This window comes from Poeciliopsis prolifica, unplaced genomic scaffold (assembly GCF_027474105.1).
Source record: "Poeciliopsis prolifica strain line A6 unplaced genomic scaffold, Auburn_PproV2 SCAFFOLD008, whole genome shotgun sequence".
Lineage (NCBI taxonomy): Eukaryota > Metazoa > Chordata > Actinopteri > Cyprinodontiformes > Poeciliidae > Poeciliopsis > Poeciliopsis prolifica.
This window is the reverse complement of record NW_026562383.1, coordinates 6618634-6635820: the sequence shown is the minus strand read 5'-3', so window position 1 is coordinate 6635820 and position 17187 is coordinate 6618634. Positions and strand designations below refer to the sequence as shown.

Below are 17187 nucleotides of genomic sequence, written 5' to 3'. Positions count from 1 at the left end.
TGTCAGCCAACACTTGGGGAAAATATCAAAATTAATTTGTTCATTACAAATGTATTTTTCAGCTGATGTTTTTTTTTTCCCCAACAATAAAAAATGAAATTATGCAGCACACTTAAAAAAAAACCTGCATCTTAAATTCCACTTTTCCAAAGGTTTGTTACTCCTGTAAGGTCGCAATCAACAGCCATAATCACACTGTTACAATGTAAGCCAATTACAAAAAATGCTAATGATAGCGATGTTACACACAGAGAAGAAATAATGAAGCATCTGGTGTCAGTTGGTAGGTGTGGGCCCCCACCCACCCCCCAAGAGAAAATCTGCTTAGGGTCCCAAAAAGGCTTGGACCGGCCCTGATTTATTCATCCAGCAGTGTGGTTAACATAGTGTTATAAAAGAAGTGGCAAATACTTTTTCAAAGCTTTGTATGATTAAAGAAAAAACAAAACAGACATGATAAATTTATAGTTTCAGTGAAGACTTTATTAAGGAAAGAAAAAAAAAAAACAACAAATGCTCAGAATGACAAACACTGCCAATACTCAAAAGTCAACAAAAACCAGCATGTTAAAAAAAAAAAGAAAAAAAAAAGAAGTGAAGAACCTGATCCAAATAAAAACCACTGTGGTTTAAACTCAAGTGTTTCAGAACTTTGGTGTTAATACAAACTGAACAATGTGATTATAAGTGAAAATGATACATGGTGGGGAAAAAAAGAACAGAAAAGAACTAAGAGAAACCAATGGACCCACAAACTCGTCCCCTGATATGAGGGTCGAGACCTGATGGGGCTTTTACCAAAAGGTCTGAAAGAGAGAAAAGAACAAATACCTGAAAAAAAAAGGATTACATGCTAATTTTTATACCAAATACTGACGAGATGTAGGTAGAAAAATATTACAATAAAACATTTTCAGATAAATAAATCAGTGAGAGGTGGAGAAGAGTAGAAGCAATGCTTCATATCCTTGGGGAAAAAAAAAAAAAGCATTGCACTGAAACCATAATGACCTGAACACTCACTACCGACAAATGCAAAAACACAGAGAGATCAGATAATCAGGTTTTCCCTTTTCCTGAACGAGCAGCGACCTTAAAAATTGGGGGGGAAAAAACAGGAACTTATGAAGTAGTGTAGCCGTCTCATAAAATACCCATTAGTGAATCTCAGCATCGGAGGCCAAACGACTTCGGCTGAGTCGCACGTGATCTGCATGTGCAGATCGGCTTCTAAACTCTGAAATAAAAACACCGCAGACGCAACAGCAACCTTGTAAAACGTAACGCTGGAATCGAGGAGGAAGAATTGCTTTTGTGTCTCCGTAGGCAGTAAGGCGTCAATGCCAACACATTTTAGGCTCTTCACAGTCCCCCCTTTTTCTTTCATTTTCTTCCAGTTTCATTGCCCTGGTTGTTTGTCATTTTAGCCTGGACCGGGACTGAGGACCCTCGTCTCCTCGCTGTGGCATCCTCTTCACAGTCTGGCTCGATGAAAGCTGGTAAACATGGCGATGTCGTCGACCTGTTCACTGCGTGCAACATTCAAAATTGTTCCAGCACTTTAAAATCAGATTTTTTTTTTAAAAAAGGTCGTCTTTCATCAAATCGTGTCGCAGTCAAACCTCCACTACCGAGATTTGTCAAGTGCTCTTAGAAACGACAAACATACCGGACAGGAAAGAACGAGAAAACAAAAAAGAAAAAAAAAAAAAAAAAAAGGTTATTGCCATGGTAGCTAATGTTGCAGCATTCGGTTTTGCTGGGCTCTTCTCAAACATAGGCACTGAGGTGAAGAAGAGTTTTTTTTGTTTTTTTTTCCCCCCTCTTTAAAAAGAAAAAGTCTGGGAAAATAAACATCAAATATGGTCTTCGCTGGTTTTTACACCAGGGCTGAATAAGGCCAGGCCACGACCGCACACAAGTCAGAATGAAGGTGTGATTTTTAACAACAAACTCTTCCTAACGATCCTGGAGTCTGACAAAAAAAAAAAAAAAAAACATGGCACTTGGACCATTTTGCTGCAACAACCCCCAGACTTTCAAAAAAAAAAAAAAAATTTTTAAAAAAGCGCACATAAAAGAGCTAGCCATCTGATAAACATGACAGATCATCTCAACACACAGAAAATAAACTATAATGCTATATTTAGTAATGGTCTACTCAAAGTCTGGCGAAGATATGAAGCGTGCTGAAACACATTTCCTCATTTTGGCAAATAATAAAATGCAATATGGGAAACAATGTGACAGAAACGAAGAAATGGCACAGTTTTATCTGAGCTTTCAGACCAAATGATAAAAAAAAAACAAAAAAACAACCCAGCTTGCAGGAGGGGGGGTTGATGTTCTCAACTGCAAGCATTCTCCTAATGACTAGCTCTACAAATAATAATAAAAGCTGAAAGAAACAAAGTCACATCTAAATAATGGCACAAGAAAACTAAAAAAAAAAAAAAAGTACTATGAAACAAATAGCCAGCGGATGATGATAAAAAAAAAGCAAAGTCCTTGGATAAAGATACTTTTGTGTCCACTTTAAAGCATATTCTGCCATGTAGAAAACGACTCCCCATATAAACGACATTCATACAAGGCACTTCATTCAGTAAGAAAAGAGTCACAGTCCATCCTACCACCAGAAACTGCCTGCATAGCAACAATATGAGGACAAAATAGTTTCCAGGCTTTTGTGTGGTACCACAAAAAGAGTCTAAAGATGGAAAGTTGATTTTTTTTTTTTTTTGTCTTTTACTTTTGGTTTTAAAAATTAGCACTTTACTGAATAGTAAAAGTCTGCCGATTTGAAAATAAAGACCAGAGTTCGTTCCTCTCAGCATTTTGTCCTCCGCTCTGTCCGCTTTCTGTGAGACACAGTGGTCCTGGGGTAAGAAAGGTTTTTAAGTTTGTTTTTCTGATGGCACTCGGAAGGCAGCCAGTCATCAGGAGGAGAGACAAGAGAGAGGGGGAGAGGGAGAGGGTTTCCACAGTGACGCGCTGCCGTCGTGTCGTCGTCCAGGGGCCGGAGACGACGACGGGCCGGACAAAGGGACAGAGAGCGACCGATGGAGAGGAGGAAGAAGAGGAAGGCGGCGTGTCCTGCTACCTGCTCCGGAAGTTCTGCAGGACTCCGTAAACCTCCTCTTCTTTGCTGAGTCCCTCGAAAAAAGGCAGCAGGTCCAGGAGTTCTGTGTCATTCATGTCGTCGAACCAGGACTGAACCGGGACCTGGGAGGACAAGGAGCGACGTCAACACTCGGCTTGGCGTACGATTCAAAGGACGTATTCTAATAACCCTCAGAACTTCACAGGATAGTTGGATTTATATTTAGATTGCACAGAGGCGGAAAATAGTTACTATCAAAATGCCTATGAAAAACATTGAATTTTGTTGTTGCAATGTAACAAAATGCAAAACATTCAAAAGATAGAAATGATTTCCAAAGGGACTGAAAGAAAACTTGCTATGTATGGTGCTCTAGGGCACATGTTTTTGAGTTAAAAGATGTTTAAATTTGGCAAGAAAGGTGAAAATATCACATGATAGTTATGTGTTATTGGAAGACTGTAAGGTTAACACCTAACCTCCAACCTTAAAGTCTTAAAAAGAGGCAATAACAAAAAACTTAAATAATTCTAAGCCTGGTGGGGGCACAAGTAAAGCCTGGTGGTCTGCCAGGCTTATAATACACTGAGGGAATCCCTTGGACTGTTTGGTGTTTCCTGATGTAACCCAAGTAGAAACAGACAATAAACAAGAACTTACAGCATTTTCTGGATGGAAAATATAGGACGCGGGTGAATTGTCGACAATAATAACGTTGTTGAGCTCCCGCCCCAGCCGGCTGAGGTCTTTGACGTAGTTCCCTCTGTGAAACACGCAGGACTCTCTGAAGAGCCGAGCTCGAAAAACGCCCCACTGATCCAGCAGGTCGGCCACAGGGTCTGCGTACTGTCCAAACACACACACACACACACACACACACACACACACACACACACACACACACACACACACACACACACACACACACACACAAAAGCGCGTCACGTTGGTGAACATTAATACACACTTTTTAAAAAATTTTGATCTTAATGTAGAGCACAGAGATGTGTTTCAAGCCACAGTTTTAAGCAGAACAACTAAATGCAAAACTACAGTTTCAAAATAAAAGCATGGTATTGGCGATTAATTATTAAGCAGGGAAGATGTCAGCAAACTCTAGCTCACAAAAAGCACTGTGGTTCCTAGCCTTTTACTTGGCATGTAAAACGGCTCTTAAAGCAATAATTACTACAGATGCACCGATCCGATATTCATATCTGTATCGGGTATCAGTGGCGATGTCTACGATCTATAAGAGCTGATCTGTTGAGTCTAATTCTATGTTTTATTTAACAAATATTAGCATATCTAATTTTGCTTTCTGAACCATTGGAAAGAGGAAGGTTTGTTGCACTTCATTTCATTTTCTTTATTATTTATTTTACATTGACTGTTCTAATTACACTGACTGAACCAATTAAAGTTGTTTTTACATGTTTGACGAAGCTTGAAGTACTTGTGCAGAGTTACCAAATAAATTTGTTTTTTAGCACATTTATGTGACCTTTGTTTTTTCTAAATAAACGTATTAAGTCAATGCAGCTCAGATGTTGTCTGGAGTGAAAAAGTGGATCGGTGCATCCCTAATAATTACAGGCATGTTTCTTGATCATCTCTTAAGAAAACTTACCGATTTATTATTGGAAAAGATACATAAAAGAAAAAAAAAACAAAAGGACGACAACAAATCAAACGATATGAGAAGACCAAAAGAGCACAATAACAAAATGAAGTGTCACTAGTTAGTAGACAAAACAGAAAAAAATGATAAAATCCCCCAAACCTTAGCGAGACTGGCCGTGAAGAGCACACATTCAAACAACTCTCCCATCTTCTGGAGGAACTCGTCCACATGGGGCCTTTTCAGCACATACACCTGAACCAGAACCAAAGACATCCCATTAAAAACCCAGCTCTTTCATTTCCACCATGTGTTGTTTTCACATAGTTCAGCTGCAGCATTGATGTTAGCATAAGTACTTCCCACGTCCCTCGCTCTCCGCCCATTGGCCGACACCCAGTGCAAGTAATCATGAATAGGCCAACCAGGATACACACAGCCTATCCTGGATTACTTGAACTGGATACCAGTCAGTCTCTCCAGGGTCTTCACACAGGAAAGCAACAGAAACTCCTCCCCCCCCCCCAAGAGTCACTCATCTGGGTCACAGAAATGTTTTTGGTTGTGTACAATACCTGATGAACGGTACCATCGATCTCCACCGGTACAATAAAATCAGCGTTACTGATGGGCTGCAGACACAAACAGAACGCATGAGGATCACAGTACTGCAACCGAACAGCAGAGGTCCTGCTTGCAGCAATTTTGGACAAAGTCCTAGCAGATGGTTTGACTGGCGAGTTGCTCTTCTCTCTTTAACCTGTGTGGTAATTCAGCAGCCCAGACAATGAAGCAGCTATTTTAGGACTAACTAGACAGCCTCCTGGTAAAACGATGCAAATGGGAGCAGAGTCACTCTCAGATAACAATTATAATAAACAGAACTAGAGGTGTAGAGCCTGACACGGCTTCTTTACACGTTTACTCAAACTAAACACAATACATGGTTTCTGCAGGTGTTTTAAGACGTTTTAAAGACTACTATGAATGAGATGTAAGACCAATATCATGACAGAAATTTACAAAAGAAAAGAAAATATTGACAAGTTTTTTTTCTTTTTTGTGCACAAAATCCACATGACATCACATTGGTTAGCAACAGAGGTGAGTCAGTGGCGAAGACGACTGTCGTCCAGTCAACTGGCCATAAATTTATATTCCCACATTATAGAATTAAAAAAAAGAAAAAACGAGTTAGCGGTAGCTTCAACCATCTCATGTCACAGAACAAAATGCAGATCTGAGAATGAGATCCCAAACGTTTGGTTGACAGAAAAGTTCCAAGTTTAAGAAATTGCACAATTATATGAAAATCTGACCTTTGTGAAGGCAGGTAAAATTGGTGGACAAAAAAAGTATTTGCTGATAACCAATCTCCCAAAATTAAAAGAAATTGTGGCAATTTATTGGTGTACTCCTTTTTAAGACAAATACTGCTAAGCAGAAAGAAGAGACACATTTACTGGTGACAAATGAACAGAACAACAACTTCAGTCCCTTCTTACCTTAAATGAGCTGTGCACAAGTGTTTCATCCAAGTCTATCACCACACACTTTCTACCATAGTCAGATATTTTCATCTCTGGTAGGAGGTATTTGGCTGGCGGCTGCAGAGAGGAAGAGGCAGATGATGTCAGATCTACTGAGCGAAAGCTGGCATTAAGTTTGCCATCCTACAGGAGAAGCTCCCAGACATATTGTGTTAGAAAGGCACATTTTCACGGCCAGCACGGAAACGGAGTTAAGCCAATTCCAGAATTATGCCTGAAACTGGGTCAAAGCTTTAAAATGACAAACACGTCAGTCCCTTGTTAGTGGAAATTTTCCTGCTACTCCAGATGTTGCTGGCGCAAATCTTTGTTCTCAGACTGCAGGTTTTTCAGAGTTTCTAAAAGTAAAATAGCAGCCAGATCTTTTAGATATCAGTTGTAGCCAATGATGCAGACATGCTGTTGACTTTTAAGATCAGGCTTACACTTTGCTCTTTTAACAGGGAAACTATTTTCCTCCTGTTGAAGGGGAGTTTTTCCTCTCCACTGTCGCTAGATGCATTTACTGAGGATCATCACACCATTTCAGTGATATTTTAGTAAATACAGTAAAAGGTTCCAATGAGGTTTGATGGTCAGATTAAAATACCCTTGTGAAAATAACTAAGCTTAATTTTCTGTATTTAAAATGTTTTTTTAGTGGCTAAACGTAATATTCTAATCTTAAATATTGTGTTTTCATTAACTGTCAGATAAAAATTCATCATGATTAACAAAAAAAGGCCTGAAAACAATGTGTGTGATTAATCTTAATGCGCTTCACCTTATGGTTAGTTACTGAAATAAATGGACTTATAAATATTCTAATTTATGAAACAGAGTACTTTGTAAAGACAGGCAGGCCACTGCCTGCATATAAATATATTTTAGCAAACCGATATAAATTTGAAAGCAAGATCATCTTTAATTTAATTCGTCTCCGTTGGCGGGTTTGGAAAGTATAAACTGAGCTCCGACGTGTTAGAAAAGGTGTTGCTGCATACGACAGCCACACACACGTTGCATCACATCTTCTAGTATTGGCCGTGCTTCAACTCTGGTAGCAGGAAATCGTCACAAACTTTACAAATCATTAGCGACATCCAAGCTGGAGTGCATTTGCTTGAAGGAGCAAAACTAAAATATCTCTGATGAGACGACAGGTTGCTAGTTGTTTATTTGACACTTTTGTATTTTTCCCACCATTATACGAGGTCGTGGAGAGTTATACGTTTCTCAGGAAGTGCTAGTAAACCCAACCTACACGGGAAATGTGCCTCCGTGTCGTACGAGAGTAGCAGAGCCTTGCTGGTGAGTAATCTGATTTAGCCGGCCACAGGTAAGCAGATCAGAGCTTTGACTAAAGGGATCAATTAGTTTTACCCGAGTGAGCTCACAAGCCAATGAATGAAGTGCTTGAATCATTTTTTCCACTTAATTTATTAGTAGAATGACAAGGTAGCTCATAAAAATGGACGTTTCTGAAACGAGCTGCTAAAACAGTTGTGTTAATAACTTATTAGTGGACTAAGTGTTATTCATGCATGTCAAGTGTCTTGTAAAAGAACGCATATGTCAATACTACTACAGTTCATATAATTTAATAGGATTTTATAATATAGGCCAACAAACTAGTGCAGAATTGTAGCGTAAAACAAAACTAAATCATGCGTTACAACATTTCTGACCACAGTCTCGATGATGTAGCGGGCATTTGAATTCAATTTTCATGACTGTTTATAATTTTTCTTCCACTTCACAACAATGCATGACTTTTTGGTCAAGTACTGCAATAACTCTGAGGTTGTAAATAAATTGTTTTTAAAAAAAAGTCCAAACATTTAAAGTAGGGCTGAAACGATCAACTGATTATTTATCATTACTGAAATAATGGTCTGCTAATTTAGTAATCGATCATTAAATGCGGTGTACAGAGTCATAGGAAGGCCAACTGGTGGAAGATGAACACACTCAGAGAAACAGCAATTAAACCAATACTACAAAATATGTACATATAAAAAGTGGTCTGTGATTATATTCCAGTGAAGTCTCAAGTGATTTTCGCTTCACTAAAGTTCAAATTCTGTAAAATAAAATCCTTTTAACCACTTTTTGCTATCTAATTATTGATCGGTTAACAAATAAAAATTGTCGACATTACGCTGTATTGATGTCAAGTCGGGCAGAAACGGCTGAGCTTTTCACGTTGATTTGTTACAAGTGATCAAACGATCAATAAAGGAATGCTACGTTCTAGCATTTTAGGTAACAAAATGTTTGTCTTATTTATTACTTGCATTTTAATGTCCTTATAAAATTTTATAAAAAGGACTAGGTTGTTAAATTCAAAAACGAAAAGCAAAATAAGCAGAATGTGATCATTTGCTTATCCGATTAATCGCCTAAACAATCGATAATTATTATTAGTTACAGCCCTAATTTAAAAAGAGACGTGAACATTTTTGCAAGCGCTCAACAGTTTTGTGAACTAGGTGCGTCCATCACACACCTTCCACACATCCTATGATATAATCAGCTGAAAATAAAGTGAAGCAAATGAAGCGGATTGAAAGCTCTGTGAGGAGCCCACACAGAGAGGCTGCACCAACCTACCGGCCTGCATGCAAGGAAGAAAAATAAAATGTGTATGATACATACACTAGGGACAGGGATGACCTCGACCTGGTCACACTACAACACAAGAGAAAATGACAAACAAAACCCAGGGTAAGGATTAGAAGAACACACACAAACACAACACAACAGATAAAGGTCACAAAATCAAACAATAACAAAGACGCTATTCACAAAAGATGAAATAGGGGCTGCAGGGTGAGCTCTGTCCGAGGTAGCCTACCTTGGGAGGCGATCCGTTCTCCTCGACAGGTGGAGGCGGAGTGCTGTTGGTGGCTGGTGGCTCCACATTGTAGTTGCGAAAGCAACAAAATAATGTGCTGAATATGCTTCGGCTCCTCTGCTTCTTCAGGCTACTGCTCGACTGGGATGCTGTCGAAAGAGAACAGGCACAGGAGAAGGGGGTGAACTTGCAGAAATGCTAACAGATACGTCGAACTACGGGAAACTACAGATCCCCCCAGAAGGCTTTTCCTAAACAATAGGGGTCAAAGGTGCTGCACGTGCTTTGATACACTGAGTGACTTCAAACTGAAAAGGACTTGCATGATTTTCCCCATTTATTCACGAAACAGAGTTAAAATGACTAATAAAATGAATTGATTTTTGAAATAATGGTCGATTGATTTAATAACTGATTAACTGTAAAGCATCTTTTAGTGCACTTCTAATACTGTATGAAACATGGACAAAGTGGTCAAATGAAAAATCCGCAGAATGTGCCCAAATATTTTTATGCAACTAATCGCCTGCAAAATCAATTACTAAAAACAATCCTTACCTGCAGCCGTATCCCTAATCTTGATCTGCTTTTTATTAAACTCAAAACAAAACACATCAAACTACTTGCTGCTGGTTAATGCATTTATATTTTATAAACAAGACCAAAAAAAAAAAGAAGAGAAAACAAACAATAGACGGTTGAGGAAAAAATATATAAATAAATGCAACAAATTGACCCTCAGACTGGGGCAGTTCTACTAAAAAGTATTTAGATTTAATAATTCCTGTCAAAAAGTACAGACTGATGAGATAACTACTTAGTTCAATAGCGTTGAGGCCATTGAACAAACTAAACAATAGTCTGAACAGTGCGACCACGGTGCATTCGGGTGGATTTTGGAGACGACCTCTGGAAGAACTGATCAGAAAATAACTCTGCTTGCTGGATGACCTCATCACTCAAACGCTGTGACAGTTCAGAGCGCGCTCTACTCCAATTGCAAATCGCCTCTCATTCCTGAACTTCGAAGCATGAACTAAATCAGACGCCGAGTCTTTATTAATAGGGACGACTCAGAAGCTGTACAATCCTCCTAACCCAACCCCCAGAAGTGCCGTCCATCGCCTGATAGGACAAGATCCTTCTTTTTTTTTAATTCACCATAGTTTCCCCTCCTGTTTGAGCTGGCAGGTGAGTGACGGAAGCAGCCTGAACATGCAGAGAGGAAGAGGGAAGAGGAGGAGGAGGAAGAGGGAGGCTCTAGACCCCACAGAGCCTATACATGGCTGCATTCCTCTCCAGCCATTAACCCCACAGCTCCCCCCAGCAGAATGCAGCCAGAGGGCCAGCACACAGCAAAGATCTTTACGTCAAATCTTTCGGCATCTTAATATTGTGACACTTTGGACTCCTGGCCTTAAACAAATACAACAGGAAGCAGATCAGTCCCAAAAGAAGAAATGTTTCATTCTGGTAACTGTAATGCTCCCTGAGGTGATTTTTCACAGCCGTGTTTGGAGGAATAAAACACTCCTGCACATGCAGATTACGGCAGCGTGTCGGAGTTACTTGTAATGCTGTCTGCTGTCGTTTCCTACAGCTTTGACTGACGTTAATTACAGCCTTTTGAGCAAAGACATGCTGGGTATTTAGGCCAGCTGATCAGTGGCTTAAGACCCTTCAATAAAACAGAAAGACGGACTCAACAAGGATGCAAAGTGCTGTGAAAAACTATTGCTTTCCTTTTATTGTCTCACTTCAAACCCAACATTTTATTGTCAGAAGTGACTTTTAGATGATGATTTAAAAAAAAAAAAAAGAGTAGAAACAGGCTATTCAATCATACTTGGACTTTGGGAAAAGTAATAAAACCATTTGTTAAGTCATAAATTGTTAATTATTTTATTAGTGGAATATTCTACCGATTATTCTCATGATTAATTGGATTTTAGAAATTGCGCAATCTGAACTGGGTGAAGCGTAAACTGTCCCACTAGGGATGTCTCTTTACTTTGTGAAAAAGTCAAGAAAAAGTAAAGACATTCTTGGAGTAGCAGACGTCAGCAAGGCAGTCAAACGAACAAAAACAAAATGTAATTTTTTTTTTTCCAGATTTGGTTTAATTACTGCTTTGACTGTTCTTTCAGAAAATGGCTATTTTTAGAGCATGTATACTTCAATCAACACTTAATCGATTGCTAAATTAGTTAATGATTATTTCAATAATGGATTAATCACAATTAATTGTTTCATCCCTACATAAATGAACTTAATTGCATTTTTTTTGTTGCCACACGAGTCAGGCCTAAATACCACACAGTGTGTAAAAAAATCTAATTTTTTGAACAGTATCACTGTAATTTTTACAATCTGAAGAGATATTTTGCTCATAGGACAGCCAAATAAAATTCATTTAGAGTCGTAGATGACACATGACTTCTTTAAAAAAATTGTCATCAAAGTTACTGACAGCCACAGTGGAAGGTCCAAAGAGCCACTTCAGTTAGCCACCTCTTCAAGTCTAAATTGATCCTTTTTCAAAAAGAGGCCATGCGACGCCCTTATCGGTGATCGTTGGCTGTGGTAGAAAGTTGTGACAGTAAAAATCTTTGGGGTAGTAGAAGTTAGGAAGGTAGTCAGATGTAAACTGCGTTAATCCGCCTCGTCAGCCGGGATCATTTCTAAACCTCTTATGAGGCTCAGGAGCGGAGCGTCGTCGATGCTGCTGCACAACAGCTAGTCTGACACAAAACTTATCATGTCGCCGCTCATCTGATGACCTAATACAATTGGCAGGTTCAACCAATGTAACTTCACACAGAAACACAGACAAACAAAACAGTCCCAAATTTAAGAGTTTGTTTGGAATTACAAACTGACAGCACTTTGCTAACTTTCAACTCTACTGACGAGAATTATAGTTTGACTGAAAATATTCATTTTCTGACAAACATCATTTCTAGGATGTGTTTGCTTATTAAGCTTACTGATACTACACATTTCTAAAAAAATATTACCGATATCTTCCAGAATCTAACATAAAATGAAGTCAAGTTTGGAGTTTATGATATTTAAATTGGTCTTCTAGTCTGAAACAGTGAAGGGTAAAATCTAAAGTAGAATAAACTTTTGGAAAGAGAAGGTAGTCAAACAGACTGGGCTTTCTTTTAAACTAAAAATACTCTCATCAGCAACAAGGTTTGAATTTATCCAATGGACTTTGACTCAGCTCTCTGACTCCGCAAAGTAAAACCAGACCAGTGAGGCAGCTGTCGCCTTCCAGTGACTCACCAGTAGAGTGTTCATTCACCCACAATTCATCAGAACCATACAGGACGACTGGATCACAATGTAAGTGTACGCATCATCATTTTTTTAACAGGAAGATAAGTCCTAAACAAACAAACAAAAAAAGATGACAAAAATGTTGTAGTGACTTTGTTCTCCTCACAGAGCCATCAGACCCCCAATCACTGCTGTCGAAAAATACACACAGGACAGTTGAAAAAAGTTACTATTATTGCTAAATTACACCCTCCAACTGTATCTTGTCAGATTTTCACATTTATTGATTCTCTCCTTGAAACAGAAGTGGAGGAAATAGTAAATCAATAATTCAAGTGGTTTGGGGGGCTTTTCAAAATGTCATTAATTGGAATTGACTATTGTCATGATGAATCTAAAAACAAAGTTTCCCCAAGAAAGCCTGGCGGTTGGGCCCTAAGGCAGTCATTCATCCAGCTGCCCGTTGTGTTTTTGAGGTAAAAATGTTTAAAGTTCACAGAAAATTTGAAAATATCACTTGGTAATTATGAGGTATTGAAAGATTAGAAGATCAATACCTGAACACCACCTATAAAGTAGCAAAAAAAATTAAAAATTTAAAAAAAAGAAGCTATGTTTAGCCTGGAGGGGGCACAAGTCAAGCCTGGTGGTCTGCCAGACTTATAATACACAGAGGGAAACCCTGAAATACCTTTTACATTTTTTCTTTTTCGCAAAAAGATAAATCTCCAATTCCTATTGCTCACATGAAATTTAGGTCAATATTCCTGCGAGGCAAAAAACAAAAAAAAAAACAACAACCAATTTCTCCCTGATTTTTCTACTAATCAGTAGGTTAGGTGTACACAGGTCACACATGTCAAGTTATTAAGAACCCTGGTTAGTTTTTGTCGCAGTTCAAATGAAAGACCACCATTAACATTCATAAAAGCAGCAATCAAGCAGCTCATTGGCTAAACAAATCTCCTGTATATGATGGTAGTCCTATTAAAAAAAACAAAAAACTGTCTAATCTTTCTTGTTTACATCAAAATTATCATAGCCATCCAAACACTGACTTTTTCAGAACATAAAGAGCAAACAAAACAAACTCTGTTAATTTATTAACCTATTTCCAGGCAGAGATGACTGAAAGACTCGCTGACTAAAAGAATAGGCAGCAATTGCTTTACATTGTGTCACGGCTTAACTCTCCAGCTATACAGACTCTTAGTTTAGTGCTATTTTCAAACAGCGTTGCAATGAACCAGTGTGAATTTAAAGCATCTGTGTGCACTGCCATGGCTCCTGCAGTTTTTTTTCCATCTGACCGTGTATATGTATATGTATATATATAAATAAATAAAAGGACAGATGACACCTGATTTAGCTGGTCAATAAACTTTAGCCCACATTTCTTTACAGCAGATTTTCAGTAACAGATTATCACAAAAAAAAAAATCTAACAAGTTGATGAGCATATTAGCAATATAAAACTCACATATTTATAAAACAAGCAGTAATCAGATTTTCTAATTAAGCTAATTTCTAAAAGAATATTTTTACCGAGACTTTTCTTTTCTCTTTGGTTTGATCTAACAGTAAGAAGTTAGTAAACATTATTTCAAATTCTCAGAGAGCAAAACAAAAACTTTCAAAAATATTTTATGTTTATTGTTGAATAAACTTTAAAAGTTTAATAAAATTGAAATTACTACTTCATATATTGGTAAAATAACTGCATCTTAAGCTGAGCAGTAACCTCCAGTTGCAAGGCTGTTTGTCACTGCATTATGAAGTGAGATACAGTGATATTGTCTAAGGCTAAGCTAAATCCCACCTGCAATGTTAATCTCCTTAAAGTCCCACATACCTCCCATCATCATCTCTGATGATGCCCACACAAGTCTCGGTCACAAGAGACTCCATCTCGGTTACAGCACCATGTATCTGCACCCTGTGAGGAAAATACGCTGTTGTGCTCCAAATAACTTCGGTTCTCACATTACTAACGACCTGATAAGCAACATAGTAACATGAGCAGCTGACCCACACCTCACAAACCTGGGTGACACCCTGGTCGGAGCAGAGTACAAATATTAAGAGCATCAGTGAGGATCATTGTTGGGCGGCACGGACTAAAATTAATACATTTGCTTTGCATAAAGTATGAAAGGGCCAAGTCAGATGGATGTACAGTTCACTGGATGATGGCATAGTTCTGACAACATTACTGGTTATAAGACTTCTTAGTGCACAGGAGTAAATTTGAAGAATGCTGCATGTGAGGACATTATTAAGAGTCACGCTTTATGGACGAAAAGCCAAAGATATTCAACTTCAGAGTTCATACAACATTTCTATATTTATCCAGACTCAAATTTTGTCATTGCAAGTCAGTTTTTGTAGGCCGGTCACCATTTTCCACTAGCATACACATTTAATAAATATTTAGTAAGAGCTTGGATTTCTGTTTTCTCCATCCTCAGAAAAGTATTAAAGGTGTTCAAAGTTGTATACCAAACATTTGTAAAAACTGAACAACTACTAACTGGGAGGGTAATTACCTTCCTAACTGAGCAATTAATTGAGCTACTAATTGAGATCCTCCTACGTTTGTAAAATATGGACATTTTATTGGGTTTTGCGAAACATCCTAATTTCTTCTCTTTCTCCGTCATTCTTGATCTTTAGCATTTAATTTATTGATCGCAAAGGCCAGCCGAACTTTGTTGACTGTTCTCCTAACAGTCAACTGTGTAGCAAACTGTGTTGCGGGCCAGCAACACAGTTTATAATCCAAGAAAAAAAATATTTAATGAACAATTCACGATGCTGTCTCCATCAAATTCAATTCACAAAGGTGCTACACAGCGGGTGCTGTTGGGTGACATTCATGTCAACTGAAACTGTTTTAAGTTTCAATCTATCCAGCAAGTAAAAACGAATATGAAAAGGGAAAAAAAGCTATATTTTCTGCATTTGATGTTCAAATCACAAACTGATAAAAATCGGCCGATTCCGACCTCTCGCTGATTGATTGGTGCATCTCTAATTTCAGGCACCAGGCTAAAAACAAACTCCAGGCTTATCATCACCAGGACGCAGCGCCAGCTGACTCTTATAGTAACTTCCAAGAATCACCTTCCCCTCATTTACATTACAGACCCGCTCTCAGATAATGTGGTCCAATTTTAAAAAGTAGCCTGGCGCACTTGGACACGCTGCTTATTAAACACTGCAGTGTTCAGTTTGAGGCGGACCGCTATTCAAATTTTCACCAACTTTTAAAGTGCAAAAAGCACACACCTGAGCGCTCATATTACCCAAGCAGGCACTGAAAGGCTAACTTCCCTAAGAGTGGCTAACCTAACTTGTTGCAAACATTTTAACTGCGGTCCAGCTGTTTTGATAGGACTGTCAGAGGTCGGTGACTCCAGAACAACAACCAGCGAGCGCAAATAAAAGTAGCTAGCCACCTAGCATTGCTACCCTTGGATGAGTTCTCCTTACCTTTTTCTTGGTTAAAAGAGATTATTTCCTCCTCCTTCGGGTTGGAAACTTGAGTTATTATGGACATGTGGTCCATTGAGGCGGGTGTTTATTCTTGCTTCGTCTTGCAACAATGTTATTCGCGGTGACGCGCTCGCTTCGTCTGCTAGCTCCACTAAGCTACTAGCAGTTGACGCCGAGGGCGAGCAGCTTGGCCACAAAGCCAGGAAACCGTCTGAGGCGAAGCGTTGTGGCAGCGGTGGGAGCCAGCCAGCTAGCACGGCGCAGTTTGGAGGCTGTCATCTATGGCTGACCGAATATATATATATGTACATATATATCTGTATATATATGTACATATATATCGCTTCGAGCAGCTTCGGCAATGTCTCTGTCTAAAAAAAAAAGAAAGAAAGAAAAAAGAGAGAAGAAAACTAAAAACCGAGCTTAAACTACAAACTAATTAAAGTCGGACAGCAGCGTTGGGGTTAGCCAGTTAGCTCCAAATATCCAATGCGAGGCCGTCCCCGTCGGCAACAGCGCTGAAAACACTCCGAAGCTCCTTCTGGGGATTCGCTGCCCGTCCAAACAAACAACAAAAAAAAAAAAAAAAAAAAAAAAAAAAAAGCATGAATTACTCACAAGTGACTCGGCGTCTTAAAAGGGAGACATGCACTTTTTAAGCAGCGTTTCACGACATTCCCTGTGCAACATGGAGGCTTTATGTGTTTTGAGTTCCATCTGAAGCGGGGGGCGTTCGAGTGGGAGGGGGTGGTTTGTTTCCGTGATGGAGTCTCCCCAGCGGGCGGCTCAAACCGTGCAGCTGGCTGGACGCTGCTCTCCCCTCCTGCACTCGCAAACGCCACAAATTACGAAATGCGAATGACATGCATTTAAGGAAATAAACTCAAATACAATAAACGTTAACTGCAAAAAAAACTTAAACCACGATGCAGACGGTGTATGTAGCAAATCCAACATTCCATCTAGCACTTAGTTTAGCTATGTTCCGTAACGTTTGGTGCGTGTTTTGTCAACGTTTAAAGACTTCTGAAAAAAAAACTGGAGCGCCATCAAGTGTTTGAATCAGTGAGATGCATTTAGGATGTTTTTTGGAGTCTCCTAAAACACTTGCTCGGCACTGCAACAAAACTCAGATAGAACTTTTTACTATTTTCTCACTGTTACTGTTCAAAAATCAAGGAAACCAAGGAACATGGAGAAAGAGTCAATAACAGGTAATAAATAGTCAATAAAGCCCAACAAGACTGTTCATATAAACAGAAGATATTCACATCTTAAATGTGGCTGGTTCTGATTA

General features: G+C 38.9%; 1 protein-coding gene across 3 annotated transcripts; it reads right to left on the bottom strand.

The window, feature by feature from the left end:
- Window positions 1–323: 323 nt before the first annotated feature.
- Window positions 324–16820, bottom strand: LOC129362097 (CTD small phosphatase-like protein). Of its 3 annotated transcripts, XM_055033436.1 has the most exons (9): window positions 16509–16820; window positions 15888–16261; window positions 9111–9259; window positions 8912–8944; window positions 6230–6331; window positions 5300–5356; window positions 4887–4979; window positions 3764–3949; window positions 324–3225 (listed from the first exon to the last, which is right to left on the bottom strand). In XM_055033436.1, exons 2-9 carry the CDS (start codon window positions 15961–15963, stop codon window positions 3100–3102), a joined length of 822 nt encoding a protein of 273 aa, XP_054889411.1. In that variant the 5' UTR covers window positions 15964–16261; window positions 16509–16820; the 3' UTR covers window positions 324–3099. The 3 variants fall into 3 exon arrangements, with proteins under 3 accessions (XP_054889411.1, XP_054889410.1, XP_054889412.1); XM_055033435.1 differs by having other exon boundaries at window positions 15888–16820; XM_055033437.1 differs by lacking the exon at window positions 8912–8944 and having other exon boundaries at window positions 15888–16819.
- Window positions 16821–17187: the final 367 nt, after the last annotated feature.

Bases quoted from the DNA above. Each gene is read 5' to 3' on its own strand.
- LOC129362097 (XM_055033435.1), bottom strand. From the start codon at position 15,963: ATGGACCACATGTCCATAATAACTCAAGTTTCCAACCCGAAGGAGGAG. The intron at 6,332-8,911 runs GTATGTATCATA...TCCTCTCTGCAG, and splicing joins AGGTCATCCCTGTCCCTAGT to CCGCCAGCCAAATACCTCCT. The intron at 4,980-5,299 runs GTATTGTACACA...GTTCTGGTTCAG, and splicing joins TCGATGGTACCGTTCATCAG to GTGTATGTGCTGAAAAGGCC.